Consider the following 16,080-nt stretch of genomic DNA (forward strand, 5'->3'; position numbering starts at 1 on the left):
CGTATTTTGGAGATGTTGTGGAGGTTGAGGCGGCAGGATTTGGACAGTGATTGGATGTGTTGCTTGAAGGAGAGGTCAGAGTCCAGGACTACACCTAGAACCTTGGCATGTGGGGGATGGGCTTATGGTTGTGCCATTAATTTGGACAGTGAGATCAGGGGAAGGGGCATATGGGGGAGGAATAATTACAAGTTCGGTTTTGGATAGATTTAGTTTGAGGAAGTGGTGTGACATCCAGACTGATATATCTGATAGTGAATTAGTGATACGTGAGGAGACAGAGGGAGTGAGCTGAGGATTAGAGAAATAGATTTGGGTGTCGTCAGCGTAAAGGTGGTATTGAAAGCCGTGGGAGGCTATCAGCTGACCCAGGGAGGAGGTGTAGATTGAAAATAGGAGTGGTCCAAGAACAGAACCTTGGGGGACCCCAACTGAGAAAGGAAGAGCAGAGGAGGAAGTGGAGTTGTAAGAAACGGTAAAGGTACCAGCGAAGAGTACAGCCACGGAGACCAAAGGTGTGGAGTTTTTTGAGGAGGAGGGGGTGGTCAACCGTGTCAAAGGCAGCAGAGAGGTCCAGGAGGAGGAGTACCGAATAATGTTGATTGGTTTTGGCTGTTAGTAGTGCTGTCCCTGACAGACAGGGTACCTCTCCATACACTAGCCACTTCACAAATGCATGTGAGTAGCAGGCACTTTAAAAAAGGCTCTGTGTGACTCAAAAGGCCGCTAGGGTCATCTGGATGCAGCGTAGCCAATCAGAACTCTGCCCCAGGGGATGGGGGAAACCCTAGAGCAGTGTTTCTCAACCAGGGTTCCGTGGAGCCCTAGTGTTCCTCCAGAGGTTGTAGGGGTTCCTTCAGCATTGGGCAATTTCTGCCTCTCAGATAAGTTCCCACTCAAACCATTGATCTTTTTAGCTATCTGTAAGGAGGTAATTCTTCCCAATGACCACAAGTGTAAGGACCATTCTTCTCACTGACCATCACACTAATATATCTTGAGTTGTAGATTTCTAATTTTTAGCAGGGGGTTCCCCGAGACCAGAGAACTATTTGAAGGGTTCCTCTGTGTTGAAAAGGTTGAGAAAGGCTGCCCTAGAGAAACCAAGTTTCTTTTGACTCCCCTCCAGCTTCAGCACTGCTCCGGTCCAGCGCCACCTACAGTGGAGAAAGCAAACTGCACCTGCCTACATGCCTATTGGCCTGTTTAGTCAACAGAAAGTTTATTTGCCATTATACACAACTTATTTAAAATTTCTTACACTGTGTTTCCTAGCTATACGAAACTGCTGCTCTTGTGTGTGAAGTTAAACAAAACTGTGAAGAAATAATAAATAGGTTACCTACATAGAGAACATTTATCATTATCAGCAGTCTTGAGGCTGTCCCACATTGAAAGCTACAGTAGGTGACCGCGATATTGTGTCAATCTCGCCGCTTTTATCAGCGAGATTGACACCCTGTGAGCCCCGTCGCGGGAGCCAGCGCCGAGCCGGCTCGCATCGGTAAAGGAAAAATGTTTCTTTTCCTTTCCCGATAAGCGACAAGCATCACTGGCCGGGTTCACACTGGTGCAGGGATCCGAATTGGATTCCCGCCAATACCAGGCACTGTATTTGGTATGAATCCTAAGGGAGAACTCCAAATTTAAAAAAAAAAAAACGGCATGGGTTCCCCCTCCGGAGGCATACCAGGCCCTTAGGTCCGGCAGGGATTTTAAGGGGAATCCCCTACGCCAAAAAAAAACTGCGTGGGGGTCCCCCCAAGATCCATACCAGACCCCTATCCAAGCACGCAGCCCGGACGGTCGGGAAAGGGGGTGGGGACGAGCGAGCGCCCCCTCCTGAGCCGTACCAGGCCACGTGCCCTCAACATGGGGGGTGGGTGCTTTGGGGGAAGGGGGGCGCCCTGCGGCCCCCCCACCCCAAAGCACCTTGTCCCCATGTTGATGAGGAAAAGGGCCTCTGAAATCTCAAAAATTCCCTTCCATCTCCTGTGAGCTACAAAACACCTTCCACCTATGTAATAAAGATGAGGAATGGGGGATGTGTTCTGTTGTTCTGTCCTAGGATGACAACACTGCTCCCCCTTAGTTACTGTACATCATAGTGAGTAAGTGTTGTCACCCTATGGCAGGAAATGTGTTATTGGTAGGATCACAGGGTAAAAAAGATTACTAGCGGAGGAGCCTGGCTTTCTTCTTTGCCGCCGCCGCCCGGGGGTTTTCTTCCTACTTCGGGGGTCTTGTCCCCCTCTTCGGTTCTTCTTGCCGGGCCTCCGCTTTCTTCCTTTATCTCTTTTACTAGCGGAGGCCCGGTCTTCTGTCACCGCCGCCCCTTCTTCCGACTTCAGGGGGTCTTGTCCCCCTCTTCGGTTCTTCTTGCCGGGCCACCGCTTTTTCTTCCAGCTCTTTTACTAGCGGTGGCCGGGTCTTCTGCTGCCACCGCCACAGCCTTCCGTTCTCCTGGTTCTTCCCTCTTGAGATGTTGACTCAACGCTCTCTCCGGCCACAATGCCAGGGATGCAGTGTGCGGCTACTTATATAGGGACAAGGGGCGGAGTCACCGGTTAATGCCACATGGTGACCCCGCCCCCTTATGATGTCACAGTCCCAGCATCCTCCAGGGGGTGGAAACGGGGTGGGAGTGAGAAAGTTACGATTAGAGCGGCAAAGACTGAAGACACTGCAGACAGAAAGGATAATCATGTAGTGCAGAGAGCCCCAGGATTCGTTGGTTAGGATGACATTTTCAGCTGTGCCAAGGAACGAAGGTGGGAGCACCTGTAATGCTGGCTTAGTCAATGATCTTCTGCTTTGGTGGGACTTTTGTCCTTGCTCTGCTTGATCTGCCCGCTCAATGGAGGTACCAATTCCAGAGCATCTACTGTTTTGGTATTTAACAGTTGAATGACACAGGGGGCAAGGCTTAGCACCAGCATAATCTCGACTTGGAGAAAAGTCAAGGCTTGGTGTACAGCTTTGGATCCAAAGGGCTCCTTAGGAAGACAGGGATTGATTTGAGGACACACACTTCACCTTTACAGGTAGTTGAAGTCACTGGATCTGATACCATGCCTGCGCTTTACCGCTGTTGTTACCTTAGCCATTTCAGGCCACATCTGGCCTATGGTTTCAATAGTATAATATCTGACTATAAAGGTAGCGCTAAACATAATTTAATAATTCATAATCCAAAAATATGTAAACCATACTAATAACACGACAATGTGCAACGTGCTTGTGCAATAGGGTCCATTTAAAATTTAATGTGATTAACACCTATTACTGAATAAAATCCATATGAATTGAATGAAGGTGTCCCCAAACTGCCACTTTCTGTAAAGAAAAAAGTGATTCTCCCACCATGTGTCACCACTCAGAGAGGCCTCTTACCAAATCCAGTGGACCATTAGATAAATGGTCAAACAGCGCTTGATTAAATCACACCACCTGGTGTCCCGATCCTCAACTTTTTATCCACTGGGCTCCAATCATCTTCCATGCAGTGTCCAAATCTCCACCTTTCCTGCCACTAGGATACACTCATTCACCTTGCGGTATCGCCACAAAAATGAAAACTAATATAGACCCACCGTGAAGTAAGAAAGACGCGTTTTTATTGAAATACACAATAGCGCCCAACAATAAAAGCACCCATGAGTTTAAAAACGGCATACAAGTATATCAGTGATAATACTTCTAGTGTAGCGGGCTCCTAGCTCCAAGCTCCAATCAGCACCGTGGGCATTTTTCAGTGATTTTTCGTTCAGCAAAAAGGCAGATTCCAATTGGTCATTTTTATTATTTGTGCTCTGGGTGAGAATTGTCTTCTTAAAGAATACATAGAGCCAAAACCGTTAATTTTTTATTTTTAGATTATGTAGGAATATGTATTTATATGCTGTATCCATGTTCCGTTGGGAAGATTTGGCTTCACTTTCTGCTTTATTATTATACAGGATTTATGCAGCGCCAACAGTTTGCGCAGCACTTTACAAAGTAGAGGGGAGACAGTACAATTAAAATACAGTTCAATATAGAAGGGATGGGAGGGCTCTGCTCGTGGAACTTAAAATCTATAGGGAGGGGAAGGTGGTACAAAAGGTAATAGTTGCGGGGGGGGGGGGGGGTGATCTGGTGGAGGTGGCTCGGACACGGTTCTTAGTTGGAGGTGGGATAGGCTTCCCTGAGTAAGTGAGTGAGTTTTCAGAGATCTCCCAAAGGTGGACAGGGTAGAGGCTGATCGGACATACCGGGGCAGGGAGTTCCAGAGGATGGGAGAGGCTCTGAAGAAGTCCTGGAGACGAGTATATGAGGAGGTAACAAGGGAGCTAGAGAGGTCTTGGGAGGAGCGGAGAGAATGATTTGTGTGATATCTGCAGATGAGGTTGGTGATGTAGCTGGGGGCAATGTTGTGGATGGCCTTGTATGCTTTGGTAAGTCTTTTGAATTTTATACTTTGGGGTAGGGGAAGCCAGTAAAGGGATTGGCACAGAGGGGCAGCAGTCACAGATTGGTTAATAAGATGTATTAGCCCTTGTACACACGGTCGGACATTCCGTCAACAAAATCCATCGGATTTTGTCTGAAACTTGTGTTGCATACACACGGTCGGACAAAGTTGTCGGAAAATCCGATCGTCCGTAACGTGATGACGTTATTTCGTTACGACGGGACTATGTTCAGGCTAGTAGCCAATAGCTTTGGTCTAGGAATTTGACCTGAGCATGCGTGGCACTTTGTCCGATCGGAATTCTCTACACACAATCGGACAAAGTCCGACCGGATCATGTTGTCGGAAAGTTTTATAGCCCAGCTCTAAAACTTTGTCCGTCGGATATTCCGACGGAAACAGTCCGATGGAGCCCACACACGGTCGGATTATCCAACAACACGGTCCGATCAGACATTTTCCGATTTCCTGTGTGTACAAGGGCTAAGTCTAGCAGCTTTAGAGATACAAAAATAAATCCTTGGTGGAGCTTATTGCCAGCCTAAAAGAGGCTGTAGCACTAGTGCTGCCACAGGTGGCATAGAATCTTGCAGATCTCCTAATTCTCATGCTTTCCTCACATCTTTCTGCACTTAACCTGCCATTGATTGTTCTATAGGCGATATGACCGTATCGGTCCCTAACCCTAGATTGTTCCTTTCAGGTATGCGGAGGGGACAGGCCCTTCTTAGCGCCCACCGACCTGCAGCATAAACACCAGGAGCTAAAGGACGATTCCGTCAAGCTGTTCCGTAGCGTTAAGAAAATGGGAGGCGAGGAGTTCAGCAGAAGATATCTGCAGCAGCTGGAGAATGAGATTGATGAGCTTTATGTCCAGTACATCAAACACAACGACAGCAAGAACATATTCCACGCTGCCCGGACCCCCGCCACCCTCTTTGTGGTTATATTCATCACATATGTGTTGGCTGCTATCACTGGTTTCATCGGCCTGGACATTATAGCCAGCTTGTGCAACATGATCATGGGACTGACCCTCATCACACTGTGCACATGGGCTTATATCAGATACTCTGGAGAGTACAGGGAACTTGGAGCGGTTATAGATCAGGTGGCAGCTGCCTTATGGGACCAGGTAGAGTACATTGTCTATTTGCCTTTTACATTGCCACAGCCAAGATACCATGTTTTCTTTCTCATAAAGGATAAAATAATTAGCATCATAAGGAGTTCTCCATGCAAGAGCAATATTTTAGGTATGAGTAACGTTGGTTTGTTGATTCAGCTCTGAGCTTTTACACGTTTCTGGGACCCCCAAACAAAGCCTCCAGTTCCAGTTCTGCGCCTGATATTTAAAATTATGGTTGGAGTCTGCAAGGCAAACAAACCGAATAAGGCCCCATACACACTATTTGATTTTCTGCAGATTTTTGTCTTCGGATTTACCAAAACCATGTAGTGCAAGGGCCTGCCTGATCGCATACAAATTTAAACTCTTAGGCTGGGCTCACACCGCTGCGGCAGCGAGAACCGGATGTGATTCAAACCGCACTGCAGTGCAAATCACATCCGATCTCTGTGCGATGCGAGTTCAGCCATACAGATAGTTTGGCTGAATTCGCATTGCACCCGCCGCAAACTTGCACGGGACCCTTTTTTTGGTCCGCAGCAGAATCGGATCGCATGGGTGTTCACACCATGCGATCCGATTCCTGTCCGAGTTTGCAGATCGCACTGCGATATGCGAACTGATCTGGGGGTGTCATTAAGATTTCACTGACACTCCCAGCAGTCCGCATAGGGCAGTGTGAACTGCCGGCGGGAGGCATGCGATGTGGGAAAACGCAGCGGATTCGCGGAGTTCCCGCATCGCTCCAGTGTGAACCCAGCCTTAAAGTGATACTAAAAGTTCCCTTTTTATTTATTTATTTTTATTTTTTTAAATAACAAAACATATCATACTTGGCTCCACTGTGCAGCTCGTTTTGCACAGAGTGACCCCGAACCTTCTCTTCTGGGGTCCCTCGGCAGCTCTCTCAGCTCCTCCACACATCAGATAACCCCCCTGGGAGTAGCACTCTGTCGGGGGGGTTACCTTGCGGGCACGCTCCCGGGGCCAGCATTCGGCGTCCATAGACGCCAAATGCAGGACTCGGCCCCGTCCCCCCAGAGGCCGCATCATTGGATGTGATTGACGGCAGCGGGAGCCAATGGCTGCACTGCTATCAATCTATCCAATCAACAGCCGAGAACCCCCTAGCTAAGAGACGGTGCGTACCCGTGGGACAAGTTTGTGGATTCAGGTAAGTAAAACGGGGGCGGGGCTGGGGGCCGGTCACTGCCAGATGTTTTTTCACCTTAATGCATAGGATGGCCCCGAACCTGCTCTTCTGGGGTCCCTCGGCAGCTCTCTCGGCTCCTCCACACATCAGATAACCCCCTGGGAGAAGCACTCTGTCGGGGGGGTTAACTTGCGGGCACGCTCCCGGGGACAGCATTCGGGGTCCATAGACGCCAAATGCAGGACTCGGCCCCGCCCCCCCCCCCAGAGGCCGCGTCATTGGATTTGATTGACTGCAGCGGGAGCCAATGGCTGTGCTGCTATCAATCTATCCAATCGACAGCTAAAAAAAACCTCGCCAAGAGACGGTGCGTGCCCGTGGGTCAAGTTCGAGGGTTCAGGTAAGTAAAACGGGGGCGGGGCTGGGGGCCGGTCACTGCCAGATGTTTTTTCACCTTAATGCATAGGATGCATTAAGGTGAAAAAACAGTTACCTTTACAACCCCTTTAAGGTTTGACCTCATATTATTATTATATGGTTTTGGTAAATCTGAAGACAAAAGTCTGCAGAAAATCTAATAGTGTGTATGGGGTCTAAGCCATTCAGATTGGTCATGTTTTAAACAGAGCTGTTCCAGCAGACAGTATATCTATAGCCATTTTTTATGGAATGTGTCCCATTGGGGAGATTTTCCTTTACTTCCTGTCCCAGAGACACAACAGGGCCCCCCAGATTTAGTAAGGTTGGGGGGGGGGGGGGAGGAGGGAGATATTTGTGTACTCGGACCATGTGTCATGCTACAACCTAAATATTGGTGTAACAAAAAACATGGACAGAAAGGTGGACTAAGCCCTCAACTCTCCGACATTATCAATATTAAAGAGGAAGTAAACCCTGATGGGTTTACTTCCTTTTTGATTCCCTGCAAAGTAAAGCATAATGGACTACTATGCATCGCATCGCATAGTAGTCCATTATGTGTCACTTACCTGACACAGGAGCCAGCGAAGTCACCGCTATCCCCTGTAGTCCGGAGCATCCATCTTCTCGGTGGGTCTCGCTGCTCCGGCGCTGTCATTCGCCGGAACCGCGATGACGTCACTCCCGCGCATGCGCACGGGAGCCGCCACTCGCGGCATATCGCCGTTAACTGCGGTGTGCTACAGACAGCGGGGCCTGTCTTTCGACAAATATCTCCTAAACCGTGTAGGTTTAGGAGATCTTTCTTGGACCTACAGGTAAGCCTTAATCTAGGCTTACCTGTAGGTCAAAGTTGGTTGTAAGGGTTTACAACCACTTTAACCCAAAATATTAAGACACCTCATCTGTGCTGTGTACTGGCATTTCAAAGGGCAGATTCATTGATTAATTTGATGTTGGGGAAATGGACACTAACCTGATATTTCTTTTTCTTTTGAACTGCTTCTGACAAAGGGGAGCACCAATGAGGTAGGTGGTTTATTTCCATCAACTTGTACATGTAAATAAAAGACAGCTATGTACTTAACCACTTAAGGACCACCTCACGCCAATATACGTCGGCAGAATGGCACGGCTGGGCACAATCACGTACCTGTATGTGACTCTTTAAGTGCCCAGCCGTGGGTCAGGAGCACGCCGCCGCCGGCACGCTCCCGACCCGGTCCTGAGCTCTGTGACCGTGGCTTTCGGGTCACAGAGCTGAAGAACGAGGAGAGGTCTGTGTAACAAACCTCTCTCCGTGCTTCCTAGTGTGGCTGTCACCGATTGTCTGTTCCCTTTTATAGGGAAGGACGATCAGTGACGTCACATGCCAGGTCACGCCCCCCTACAATAAAAAAAAAAAACACATCACATCATACATAACACCTACACTACCCCCTAGTGGTTAACTCCTTTACTGCCAGTGTCATTTACACAGGAATCAATGCATTTGTATAGCACTGATTGCTGTATAAATGACAATGGTCCCAAAGATGTGTCAAAAATGTCCAATGTGTCCACCATAATGTCGCAGTCGCAATAAAAATCGCTGATCGCCGCCATTACTAGTAAAAAAAAAATTCATAAAAATGCTATAAAACTATCCCCTATTTTGTAAACGCTATAACTTTTGCGCAAACCAATCAATAATGGCAATTTTTTTTTTTACCAAAAATATGTAGAAGAATATGTATCGGCCTAAACTGAGGGGAAAAATTTTTTTTTTTATATATTTTTTGGGGATATTTATTATAGCAAAAAGTATAAAAATATTACATTTTTTTCAAAATTGTCACTCTATTTTTGTTTATAACGCAAAATATAAAAACCGCAGAGGTGATCAAATACCACCAAAAGAAAGCTCTATTTGTGGGGGAAAAAAGGGCGTAAATTTTGTTTGGAAGCCACGACCGCGCAATTGTCAGTTAAAGCGACGCAGAGCCGAATCGCAAAAACGGGCCCGGTCCTTTGGCTGCAAATTGGTCCGGGGCTTATGTGGTTAAAGTGGAAGTGCAACCTAATCCTAACTAAGCTTAAATCTGCTCCCCCCCCCCCCCCTGTCTAAACTCTATTCTAGCTACAACCTTAGACTAGACTTTGAACGCCACTCCAAGCAGGGAATTACATTCCTAAGATCCACAGGAAGTTGGGTGAAGGCTACCAAAATGCCCATCCAGAGCGATAAACATATCAAAAGAAGAAGACGCCACTCTCCCAACCAGCCACCATAACATGAGAATCAAGATTGGCATCAGCCTGCATGTCTCCCCCCAAAAGGCCATGCCCCCTGATGCGTTTCACCCTGCTCACCTGGGTTTAGTCGTAGGGTCAGGATCTTGATCCTCATGTTTTGGAGGCTGGTTGAGAGTGCAGCGTTTTCTTTTTCATTTGATTTACCTATTTATTATTTTATTTATCTGCCCTGTAAAAGGAAGATGTGTATACTTAACAATTCTGAGAGAATCATGGGAAACTTAGTTCCAAAACATCTGGGGTGCCAAGGTTCGCCATCACTGACCTAGGCGCTGACGTCACCCATAGGCTTACTATGGGGCATCCATTGTCAGTTGTCCCTCATTGGAGCGGTGCGCTGGCAGGGCGTCAAAAAAAGTTCTGCCAGCAGCTTCTTTGGAGCGGTGAAGGAGCTCCTCCACCGCTGCTCCCCATTGAAATCAATGGGGCAGCGCTGCGATACTGCCAGTAAAACGCTGCTCCGTCAGCATTTTGCGGGTGGATTTAACCCCTTTTTGGGTGCTAATGGGGGATTAAAACCATCCCGCTCATGGCCGAGCGCCACTTTACCGCCGACACCCATACCACCACCCCCGCCCCCCCCCCCCCCCCTGCGGCTCGGTGTGAAAGGGGCCTAAAGGATAGGAGGGCTTAATTTCAATTTAAGACAGTTTACACCCTCGCAGAATGCTAAGAATGAAAGTTTCTGTGTATGCTGAGGGAGAGGAGTTAGACGCTGCATGTCATAGTCATGAAGCAATGTGTGTAAATGGAAGGATTAAGGCATTTGTTTACAACAAACGAATCAACGAATACAATGATAGAAAGTGTATTATGCTTAGTGTATCTAAACCCAAAGCAAAATGTAATATACAGTATAAGAGCTTACTTAATGGTTGCAAAGATCAGCCCAGATCCTCCTCTTCTCAGGTCCCCCACCAGCACTCCTGGCCCCTCCCTCCTGCTGACTGCCCCCATAGCAAGCTTCTTGCTCTGGGGCACTTGTGTGTGGTTGCTCCCGAGCCGCCTCTGTGTGTCTATAAGACACACCCAGTGCGGCTCGGCCCTGCCCCACTCTCGCCAGTCCCTCTCGTTGGCTTGATTGATAGCAGCAGAAGTTAATGGCTTCTGCTGCTGTGTCTCAACCAATGAGGAGGGAGAGACCCGGAGAGCATCTGCTCTCGTGCACATCACTGATTCGGGATTGTGTTCAGGTTAGTATGGGGGTTGGGCGGGCTGCATGCATAGAAAGACCTTAAGCCTTTAGCACCACTTTAAAGTGAACTTCACCCTAAATTTTTGCTTTTAATAATCCTCCCCCTCCTCCTCAAACATTACTACCCCCCCCCCCCCCCAAAAAAAAAACTGCCAATAAGCGATTCCACCTTAAGTTCTACCTCTCCCTACTCGCAACCTCTTGGGGCACATCGCAGGTCCCAGGAGGCTGCGGGACCATTCACACAGCGCAGAGCAACTCATGCATGCACAGTGGAAAGCTGGCTGTGAAGCCACAAGGAGTCACAGCCGGATTACCACAGTAAACATGCTGGCGCCAGGGACCTGAAGAGCGGCGAAGGACTGCCCCGGATTGGCATGATGCTAGATCTGTGGACAGGTATGTGCTCTTTTATTAAAAATGAGCAGCTACAGTATTTGATACCAATGATGGGGGACAATTCCTGCCAATCAGACCAATGATGGGGCACTATTCCTCCCACTGACACCAACCATAGGGGCACTATTCCTGCCACAGATACCAGTGATGGAACATTATTCCTGCCACAAACACCAATGATGGGGCACTACTCCAACACAGACACAAACAATGGGGCACTATTTCTCCCATAGACACCAATGATGGGGCACTATTTCTCCCACTGACACCAATGATGGAGAACAATTCTTCCCAATCAGACCAATGATGGAACACTATTCCTCCCACTGACACCAACAACGGGGAACAATTCCTTCGACTGACACCAACAATGAGGCACAATTCCTCATAATGACACCAATGATGGGGCACTATTCCTCCTAATGACACCAATGATGGGACACTATTCCTCCCACTAACACCAATGATGGGACACTATTCCCTCCACTGACACCAGTGATGGGGCACTATTCCTCCCACTGACACCAATGATGGGACACTATTCCTCCCACTGACACCAATGATGGGACACTATTCCCTCCACTGACACCAGTGATGGGACACTATTCCTCCCACTGACACCAATGATGGGACACTATTCCCTCCACTGACACCAGTGATGGGACACTATTTCCCTCCACTGACACCAGTGATGGGACACTATTCCTCCCAATGACACCAATGATGGGACACTATTCCTCCCAATGACACCAATGATGGGACACTTTTTCCCTCCACTGACACCAGTGATGGGACACTATTCCTCCCAATGACACCAGTGATGGGACACTATTCCTCCCAATGACACCAATGATGGGACACTATTCCTCCCAATGATGGGACACTATTCCTCCCACTAACACCAATGATGGGACACTATTCCCTCCACTGACACCAGTGATGGGGCACTATTCCTCCCACTGACACCAATGATGGGACACTATTCCCTCCACTGACACCAGTGATGGGACACTATTCCTCCCACTGACACCAATGATGGGACACTATTCCCTCCACTGACACCAGTGATGGGACACTATTTCCCTCCACTGACACCAGTGATGGGACACTATTCCTCCCAATGACACCAATGATGGGACACTATTCCTCCCAATGACACCAATGATGGGACACTTTTTCCCTCCACTGACACCAGTGATGGGACACTATTCCTCCCAATGACACCAGTGATGGGACACTATTCCTCCCAATGACACCAATGATGGGACACTATTCCTCCCAATGATGGGACACTATTCCTCCCACTAACACCAATGATGGGACACTATTCCCTCCACTGACACCAGTGATGGGACACTATTCCTCCCACTGACACCAATGATGGGACACTATTCCCTCCACTGACACCAGTGATGGGACACTATTTCCCTCCACTGACACCAGTGATGGGACACTATTCCTCCCAATGACACCAATGATGGGACACTATTCCTCCCAATGACACCAATGATGGGACACTTTTTCCCTCCACTGACACCAGTGATGGGACACTATTCCTCCCAATGACACCAGTGATGGGACACTATTCCTCCCAATGACACCAATGATGGGACACTATTCCTCCCAATGATGGGACACTATTCCTCCCACTAACACCAATGATGGGACACTATTCCTCCCAATGACACCAATGATGGGGCACTATTTCTCTCACTGACACCAATGATGGGGCTCAATTTCTCCCACTGGCAGCAACAATTGGGCACTATTCTTTCCCCAGTACCAAAAATAGGGCCTTGTTTGCTCCCACTGACACAAGTAAATGTTCTGCCCCCACTTGCCACAGTCTGGCTCCCATCAAAGTATGAAAGTTTGGTAACCCCCCCCCCCCCCCCCCCCCCCCCTGCTTTAGGGGAGACAAAGATGCCATGTCAACATTTTTCGAGTGAACCATATAAAACAAAAGAAAGACTCTGATAGACCATTCTTGGTGACTTTGGTGGTCTTCTTTTTTTTTTTTAGGCTCTGTACAAGCTCTACAGTGCTGCTGCCACCCACAGACACTTATATCACCACGCCTTCCCCGCTCCACAACACGAGGTGGCTGAAGAACACGACAAGAACATCTAAGCCAGGTTGAGATTCAGCAGCCTGCACCGTCCAGGCCTGGAGGACATCGGCAACTCTCACCGACAAAAGCTGCATGAACTTCAGTATCCACCGACTCGTAAAAAAAAAAAAAAAAAAAATTCACAGGTAGTCAAGACCTTATCTTCTGGGGAAGGCTCTGGTCTACTGGTAAAGGAGTCTTGGCATGTCTGCCATATTGTTCAGGACCTGCTTCCTGGGGACTCAAGACGTGGAACCGGCAGGCAACCGTGAACCAGGAAAGTAAAACATACAATGGCTTTTGCCAATTTTATTTTGAAACCAATGTATGGTCATATACTAACGTCACTGTCAGTCTTGTCATTTTTTTATTTATTTTACATCCAGTCAGTTTTTACCTGGAAGAGATGTTGCTCACCTTTCCTCGCATAGCTCATGTTGTCTTTAATAGGAGCACAAAATGGACAGTGTTCCACACCGCATCCTGTTTGCATCACCCGGCGTGCAAAAAACATTGGCCGGTGCTCTTCACCACTTCAAGCTTTATCGCTGCCTGTACACTCATATTGATCACATTGTATATTTTTGTTGTTAATGTACATCCTGGTAATAAATATTGTTTCACAAAGAACGTTTTAGAAAAGAATGTTAAAGAGGATTTTGAGAATGTTAATGATGCTGTTGGCAGACAGCCTGGGTGTAATCCTGTGCTGCAGTCGAATGATGCTTCCTTGAGTGAATAAAAAAAGGGTAAGAGCTTATGCACTAACCCATGGTTGCCAGTCATTAGTTGAACTCCTGAAAAACCTATAAATACGCATTTAAATGATGTACTGTATAAGGGTGCTGTTTTACCTGTCAAATTACTCTCCATCCAGTCCTGAGATTTAGGGCCAGGTCACATGTGTGCGGTGCTTTTTTTTTTTTTTTTTTTTTTTTTTTTTTTTACGCAGCGCGCTGTTATGCGTGTTTTACATATGTTTTTAGCTCCGCGGCCATTGAACTCTATTAGAACCTGTGTTTTCACGAACGTGCATCAAAGTCCTGCTTGCTGCGTCTTTGGTGCGCTCTCATCTAAATACACGTTCTAATAACAAAGAGAAGAGAGATAGTGGGACTTTATATGAAGCATATCACTATATTAAATGAGCCAATCAATTTACACATTGTTCCATTTATTAATACAAGCCATACATACATAGATATAAAGTAGTACGTTATAAATTAACCACTTACAGACCGGACCAATTTGCTGGTCAAAGACCAGACCACTTTTTGCGATTCGGCACTGCGTCGCTTTAACTGACAATTGCGCGGTCGTGCGATGTGGCTCCCAAACAAAATTGCCGTCCTTTTTTCCCCACAAATAGAGCTTTCTTTTGGTGGTATTTGATCACCCCTGCGGTTTTTATTTTTTGCGCTATAAACAAAAATAGAGCGACAATTTTGAAAAAAACACATTATTTTTTACTTTTTGTTATAATAAATATCCCCCAAAAATATATAAAAAAAAACATTTTTTTCCCTCAATTTAGGCCGATACGTATTTTTCTACATATTTTTGGTAAAAAAAATCGCAATAAGCGATTATTGATTGGTTTGCGCAAAAGTTATAGCGTTTACAAAATAGGAATAGTTTTATAGCATTTTTATAATTAATTTTTTATTTTTATTTTTTTACTAGTAATGGCGGCGATCTGCGATTTTTATTGTGACTGCGAGATTGTCGGGGACCCATCGGACATTTTTGACACATTTTTGGGACCATTGTCATTTATACAGTAATCACTGCTATATAAATGCAGTGATTCCTGTGTAAATGACACTGGCAGTGAAAGGGTTAACCAGTGGGTGGCAGTGTAGGGGTTAAGTGTTTCTAGGGGTGTGTTACTAACTGTGGGGGGGTTGGGCTTTCATTTAGTGTACACTGATCTCTGCTCCAATCACATGGAGCAGAGATCAGCGTCACTAGTTGCTAGGCAGAATAGAAAAATGTTGTTTACACAGCATTTCTTCCATTCGGCCGCTCCGTGAGACGATCGCGGGGATGCCCGTGGCGATCGAGTCCGCGGGTCCCGCGACCGGACTCACGGGGGTCCCGACCAGCGCGGGAGCGCGCCGCAGGGCGGCATTGAATATTGGACTTACCTGTACGCCAATATGCCTGCCCGTGCCATTCTGTCGACGTATATCATCGTGCGCTGGTCGGGAAGTGGTTAATAGACAATTTTACTAATAGATCTCAGTCAATAGATCATGATAATAGTACATAATTGATTCAGTAGAATACATAGTAATCTCATAAAAACAAAAATTGATTATAAATTAGTAATTATAAATGAATAAAAACTGAGTACTTCATAGTATATAGCATAATTAGTTCAGTATAATATGCATAACACTCGACCGCAGTATGTAGACCTGAATTGTAATAGTAACAGCATATAGACCTCAATGGTGCATTGGTTCATGAAAATAAAATATAATAAATTCTTAATGATAGATAAAAAATACTGTGACAACGCATCAAAGGAAAGCTCTACGCGTTTCGTGGTTATATACCACTCATCAGGAGCAGATGCAGAAAATAGGGGTATCTATAATGGGATAAAACAAAAAAACAAATAAATAAAAAAATATATAATATAAACATGGAAGAAGGGGGAAGCAAGGGGGACATATAGGGTCCCAATCATTCTCACCTATCTGTAATATATAGGTACATTTGTTGGTAGTAACTAAGACGAAAACCATTATAAAACATGTTATCCCCGGAAGCTGAGATGGAAGACCTTGAATACACGGCAAACGCCAATAACCAAAAAGGAACAGAAAAAGTACGTATAGAAAATCCAGTTGTAGCAGTGATGTGTGTGATTTGTGGTGTAGTCAGTCCATATTAAACAACTTCCCAGGGGTATCTGTGG

At 46.6% G+C, this 16,080-nt stretch overlaps 1 protein-coding gene across 2 annotated transcripts in view; it reads left to right on the forward strand.

Annotated features, from left to right (window-relative positions):
- The window catches only part of ATL1 (atlastin GTPase 1), a 167,209-nt gene extending 153,287 nt beyond the window's left edge, over nucleotides 1-13,922 (forward strand). Inside the window, exons 13-15 of one of the 2 annotated variants that reach the window (XM_077466774.1) lie at nucleotides 5,157-5,588; nucleotides 8,170-8,184; nucleotides 13,067-13,922. In XM_077466774.1, coding sequence (XP_077322900.1) covers nucleotides 5,157-5,588; nucleotides 8,170-8,184; nucleotides 13,067-13,174 — 555 coding nt within the window. In that variant the 3' untranslated portion in view covers nucleotides 13,175-13,922. The remainder of the gene's footprint in view (nucleotides 1-5,156; nucleotides 5,589-8,169; nucleotides 8,185-13,066) is intronic. The other variant, XM_077466773.1, reaches the window with a different exon arrangement.
- The last annotated feature ends 2,158 nt before the right edge of the window (nucleotides 13,923-16,080 follow it).

This window comes from Lithobates pipiens, unplaced genomic scaffold (assembly GCF_037356315.1).
Source record: "Lithobates pipiens isolate NorthernLeopardFrog02 unplaced genomic scaffold, aLitPip1_a1.2 Scaffold_37, whole genome shotgun sequence".
Classification (NCBI taxonomy): domain Eukaryota; kingdom Metazoa; phylum Chordata; class Amphibia; order Anura; family Ranidae; genus Lithobates; species Lithobates pipiens.